Source organism: Limulus polyphemus, unplaced genomic scaffold, assembly GCF_000517525.1.
Source record: "Limulus polyphemus unplaced genomic scaffold, Limulus_polyphemus-2.1.2 Scaffold1633, whole genome shotgun sequence".
Lineage (NCBI taxonomy): Eukaryota > Metazoa > Arthropoda > Merostomata > Xiphosura > Limulidae > Limulus > Limulus polyphemus.
In genome coordinates this window covers 246,862-253,476 of record NW_013667243.1, presented here as the reverse complement: position 1 = coordinate 253,476, position 6,615 = coordinate 246,862, and the positions used below count along the sequence as shown (strand labels likewise).

The following is a 6,615-nucleotide window of genomic DNA, read 5'->3' as shown; positions in this document are numbered from 1 at the left end:
AAATAATGGTACTCAATTTTAATTCCTATTTAACAAAATATCCTAATTAGGGTATGGACCAATTACCCGTCTTCTGGTGCTAGGAATTAAAATTGAGTACCATTATTTTTTGCTTCATCAGCAAGATGGTGTTTTAGCAACATAAATGTTGGCTTTTAGCCTTGTTTTGAAACGTTTGAAGTACATTAAGATGAGTTTATACAATTCAAGGTTCATAAAAGTGTTACATCTTATTATAGCATTATTATTGGAAGAAGACACTCCGTTGTGTATACAGTTTCATTCCAGCTTTGTAAAATCTTCATTTGCTATTAGTTTTATATATACCTCTGTGTGTGTGACGTTTTTAACTGCTATTTTCGGTATTGTATATGTCATTAAACTCTTTTACATTTATATATTTAGTGATTCATCAACAGGAAACGTTCAAAGTAGTTCACTATAACAGGTCACACTCTAGATATTTCCCAAAGCATAAAGTAATTTTTGTAATCATATAGTTTTTACAGAATATTTGCGAATCCTGAAGGACTACAGCTGTACATGTTGATTAATAAGTATTCATTTTTGCAGTTTGTACTTTCAGTTCCAATCTATTATGAGTTTTTTCATCTACATATAAAATTTGACATGACAGACATATCAGTCCCCGACTTTAAGATTTAGTCCTGCATTAAGAGTCAAATAATAATTATAAGCTAATATATATTGAAAGTGTGATATATAATGTGAAACAAAACAGCATAACAACTTTTAGAACTCTAGAAAGGGATACAGCTTGGCTCATAATGCTTATATCTTTGAGTTAGGTGTTTAAATCAAAAGTCTATTCTTATCAATTATTTAAAATCCATCCCTGATAAATACGACAAACCGACTACATAAAATACTAACAAATCTGAGAAAAAGAATGAGTTGTTGAACCTGAAGGATTCACGTATTCTTAGTTTAATGACTACTACTAGAAGAGCAGGCTGGCCCTGGGGTATAGTTCGGGATTTCGTAGCTGGCGATACGGGTTCAAATCCGTGCGATACTACAAAATATTCCCATACTCTAAACTGTGGGAACGTTATAAGAATGACAGTATAAGGTGGGTTAATAGTAGACTGTTGATGACTAACTGCCTTCTCTCTGACCAGTGGTTCAAAATTACGGATGGCGGAAGATATCATTTTTAGCTTTGCCATAAATACAAAATATAATACAGACTACTACTAAGGTACTCATCTTTTTTTACCGTGAATAAGAATCTTTCAGCTGTGTTATTTATCTAACATGCCGAAAAGTTAAATTTCTCGTTAGGTTTTATATCACAGGATATGTTTGAGAAATTGTTTTAATAGTTGTATTTTGTTAAGTATTTCAGTGGAAATATTTAATGAGATACTCAGTATTAGGCGAGTACAAATTTTGCTGACTTATGTGAAGATTCCGTTAAAACTTTATCTTAATATGATTAAAAAACTTCAGTAGTTTTGTGGTTCGTATGGCTGTTATGTGTAAAATAAAATGCTTGGGCTACCTCCCGTTTGAATGAATAGTAGAGGTTTGACCATCACTTTTATAGCGCTCTCACGGCCCCAAATTTAGAGCATGTTTTCGCGGAAACGTGTCGCGAACCATGAAACCACTGATTGATAGCCCGAGCATGCTAACTACTAATCCACACTCGGCCCTTAGTATTGCAAGAAATGTCAGCACTCAATCAGTCACATTGTTTTTCTTATGTATTTTAGCTAAACTTGGTTAAAGTATAAAACTTTATAAAAACATTTTTGTGAAGGCGTAAAATAAATACACTCGTGCAAGAATGTGAACAAAGAATACAGTTCGATGTTTTTCCTGGGCCCTCTTAATACTTGGGTTCCTGGACCCAGAATTTAGTAATAACCGAACACGCAGATAATTTCAGATTGTATTTTGATTCGTATTTAAGTATGAAAATACATTCTCTGTGTAAGTCGTTACTATTAATACAGAAACTAATATAACAAAGAATTGATTCGTTCGTTATTTCTCGTGCTTGATAATTCCTACAAATGCTCAAGCTTAAAGCTTTAGGAATGGCCTTTCAGACGATTCTGATTTAACATTTACATAATTATAAATAATTTTCTTGGATTATACTGCACTTTTTTGGGAAAAAATGTTTAAGTTAACCTGCCGTGAATAATCATAATTGAGTAGTAAAAAGTAATATTTCTGTACACATGACAGAACCGAGGTCGACTGGCGGAGAAGAGGATTCTGGGAACGACTAATCAGAATGGACTGGTTTCTCCCTCCACCTGCTTGGAAAATACTACAGACGAACAAATGTACGAACGGGAAGAGGAAAATAGTGGTTACAGTGATAGTGTAAAGGATCTGGTCCAGAAAGCTAAATCAAATCACCAGGGGGCTCTGACGACAATGGATACAGTGCGTAAACAAATCCATGGGGAAAGGTAAATATAATATCTACTTTTTTTACTTCAGAAATCCTAGTTCCATAATGGAATACTATAGAGTGAATTGTCTTTTCAGTGATACATATACGTACATATTCATTAACTTTAATTATATGTTGCGCGCATTCATACTCTCTATCGGCTATTTTTAATTTGACATTTACAGTACTTATGAGGCTGTTCTTAATTAAATACTTAAGTTTGGGCGAATTCAAGTTTAGTAACACCTGTATGTATATATATGCGAAGTTTTCATTATCTTCAAAGTTCGAATACTGTTATAGTTCTAATTTATACGTCTTTCAAGAAGTTTTATGTTATTGTAGACTGGGGATAAAAATATACGAGTTCACCTAAATACTTCGTTATTTACTGAGACATAAGAATCAAATTGACCACTAACTGTTTTTTTAAAAATCGGCTTCACCCGATACAGTTACTATTTCGCGATAAATCCTAAATCTCCGATTTCACAATTAAAGGCATATTTTATTTTGTAAAATATTATAAAGTCTATTGATGCCTTGGGAGTTGTAAACACGATGATTTGTTTACAACTACAGAGCGAAGGAAATTCATTATACATTTATTCGTCCGAAATGTTGACCATACTTTCTTTCTCTATCCATTCAAAAAAATATGGGCGGCTAGCGTAGATAGCCCACGAGTGGTTTTGCGCAAATATCGGAAAACAAACAAACAAAATCCATATTAGATTACATTTGATAGCAAACCTATACGTTAAACCGAGGGCTGCATGTTTCAGCATTACAGAGTTTTGTCAGTTCAGTGAGTTTTACTTTAACCGAGAGAGATTTGTATTATGTAGATTGATATTTATACATTTACCTCTCTACTCTTTATGGATGGTTGCATAAACAAAACAAAATTATATCAGTTTACAATGTGAGTTCAGTTTATTCTCAGATTTCCATCTCTAAATTTATGAACTTTGTCGTATACCTTACTGATTACAGAAAAGCCATTTCTGAACAGTACAGTGTACCCCGAAAATGATTCATTCATATTTGCTTCGATTTTCTTTTATACATTAAAAAAAATTAAAGCCAGAATTAATGCTTTAGTGAAAGAAGAAGAATTATTATAATAATGTAATAGTTGAAGACTGAAACTGGATAAGCAGTTTAGAAAACCTGAAGAATAAAATTTCAGTATCAGTTCTACCATACAGTGGAAGACTGAAACTATGCACTCAGTATTAGAAAAACTGGTAAATAAATGTTAATATTAGCTCTACCAGTATATAAAATACTAATGCAAGACTAAAACAATGCAAGTAGTTTAGGAAACTTTAATAATACGTTTCAGTATCAGTTGTGCCCGGCATGGCCAGGTGGTTAAGGCACTCGACTCGCAATCTGAGGGTCGCGGGTTCGAATCCCTGTCACAGCTCGCCCTCTCAGCCGTGGGGGCGTTATAATGTGACGATCAATCCCACTATTCGTTGATAAAAGAGTAGCCCAAGAGTTGGCGGTCGGTGGTGATGACTAGCTGCCTTCCCTCTAGTCTTACACTGTTAAGTTAGGGACGGCTAGAGCAGATATCCCTCGTGTAGCTTTGCGCGAAATTCAAAAACAAACAGTATCAGTTCTACCGGACAGTGGATGACTGAGACCATGCGAGTAGTTTAGGAAACCTGAAAAATAGGTTTCAGTATCAGTTCCACTAGTATAAATCCGCTTTAGAAACGTCGTTTACGTGTGTTTGTGTATCAAACATTTAAACGGAAGAACTACAACAGTTAAAAGTAGCGAATAATAATCAGCACTGTAAGACAATGAAGAGAACTTTTTGACCAAATTTGTGCAATGAATAAGACTAATAGAAATTGCATTAGGTTTAAAAATTACAAAGCATAACTGCATTAATAGCATCCAAATAAAGCTGGGAATATTCCTTCTCACCTGTTAGTTAACATAATTTCATCCAAATAGAGTTGGGAATATTCCTTCTCACCAGTTAGTTAACAGAATAGCATCCAAATAGAATTGGGAATATTCCTTCTCGCCAGGTAGTTAACATAATAGCATCCAAATAGAATTGGGAATATTTTTTCTCACCAGTTAGTTAACAGAATAGCATCCAAATATAGCTGGGAATATTCCTTCTCACCTGTTAGTTAACATAATTTCATCCAAATAGAGTTGGGAATATTCTTTCTCACCAGTTAGTTAACAGAATAGCATCCAAATAGAGTTGGGAATATTCCTTCTCGCCAGGTAGTTAACATAATAGCATCCAAATAGAATTGAGAATATTCCTTCTCACCAGTTAGTTAATAGAATAGCATCCAAATAGAGTTGGGAATATTCCTTCTCACCAGGTAGTTAGCATAATAGCATCCAAATAGAATTGGGAATATTTCTCACCAGTTAGTTAACAGAATAGCATCCAAATAGAGTTGGAAATATTCCTTCTCACCAAGTAGTTAACAGAATAGCATCCAAATTGAGTTGGGAATATTCCTTCTCACCAGTTATTTAACACATTACCATCCAAATAGAGTTGGGAATATTCCATCTCACTAGTTAGTTAACAAACTGCAAGTGAAAAACCACCATGAAAATAACAGATAATGTGATAAGCTCCCAACTTTCCGGTCAGTTTTGGGCATGGTGGTTACTCTTTGAAACTATATTAAATAAGCATTCTGGTTATCAAAATATTGCTAAAAATATAATAAAGAACTATAGAACCCTCCAATAATAGTTTTATGTCTATCAATGTGACACCCAGCCACCACCCATAATTATATCACAATAGAGTTATAATACCCACTAATATAGTTGGATGACAACACACCCATGGTCACCCATAATTATATTAATTAAAAAAATGCTAGTCGGGCAGACTGTGCTATATTACATCCGCATCTTGGAAGATGTTTTTTTCAGGCCAGATTCCTTACATAAACATGAGGATTGTAAATTACCTACGTGTTTTTCTTGGCGGTTATAAGCGATATCTTTCTTAAAAGCACTAACGTTGTTTGAGTGCTACTACCCCAGGTATTTTTTTATTTCCAAAAAAATACAAAACACATTCAAAATATTTTAATTTAATGATGTGTGAAGTAAGGCTACGTCTTTCACAAAAATTAGGTTTTGCTGTTACCGCCATAAATACTGTAGTACCAAACTCAATGACATTTCACTCTTTAAATGACACGATAGTTCCATAGTCGAGATACAAAACAAGGACTGAACGGTCCAACACATGTGTCCATTAGAAATAACGTGAGCATTGGGCCAATAAAAACGAATTGGTGAATGTAATTATCAGCCTTACCGTGGTAGAAACTAAGGTTGTTGTTGCTATTTTTATTATTATTATTATTTTGCAACATAGAAATAGCCCAGATTTACCTTTAGGATTTTGCTATTTTTGATTTTGGAAGTATGTTTACAAAACAACAAAAGTTAAGCTTGTCATCTTAAAGTACACGTTAAATTGGTTTTTAGTTTCATAACCTCTGTGTATCTATATATCTTTCTTCCTTTATATAGCTTTTATATACTCATCCAACCTCTCTGTATGTCTAGTCCTAGTTTTGCTTTTTATATTTCTACCCATGAATCTGTTAACTGGGTGAAATAAATTTATACATGCTACAACATTAATCTGTGCATATGCTACATTCTTTTTACTGATTTATACTTCTTAAGTGGTTTGACAGAATACTGATAGGATAACATAATATTATTTTTTAGAAACGCTTTTTTTGTGCGATAATGAAGTTTTTCGAATTCCTCATTTTTTTAGACGTTACCTATTTCTATAATAGATATAATATCGAATAAAAATAAATTTTAAATCACTCCAACGAAATGTAAACTATAATGAAAACAAAAATTTCTCACACGATTTCCACTTGTATATGAAACGTTTTCATGGAATATTATACTACTTGCAACTGTGTGTATGGGGAAATTTATTTCTAGGTTTTATATTAATAGTTTTTAATTTTATATTTCTTTAGCTATACCTAAACAGTGACGCTTAATGTCATCAAACAGGCTTTCAGTAGTGTAATCTTTCGTTAAGACACTTCAAATGAAGTTGGACTTCTAACAACACACTTTTTGTTTCAATATGTGTGTGTGTGTGTATATATATATATATATATATATATATATATACA

At 33.2% G+C, this 6,615-nt stretch overlaps 1 protein-coding gene across 3 annotated transcripts in view; it reads left to right on the top strand.

Annotated features, from left to right (window-relative positions):
* Positions 1-2,226: 2,226 nt before the first annotated feature.
* Positions 2,227-6,615, top strand: part of LOC106464375 — a 118,250-nt gene continuing 113,861 nt past the window's right edge. For all 3 annotated transcript variants that reach the window (XR_002611727.1, XM_022392066.1, XM_013924512.2), the window contains exon 1: positions 2,227-2,450. Coding sequence is in view for 2 of the 3 variants with exons in the window: in XM_022392066.1 (XP_022247774.1) it covers positions 2,320-2,450 (131 nt within the window). In the remaining variant the exon portion in view is untranslated. The remainder of the gene's footprint in view (positions 2,451-6,615) is intronic.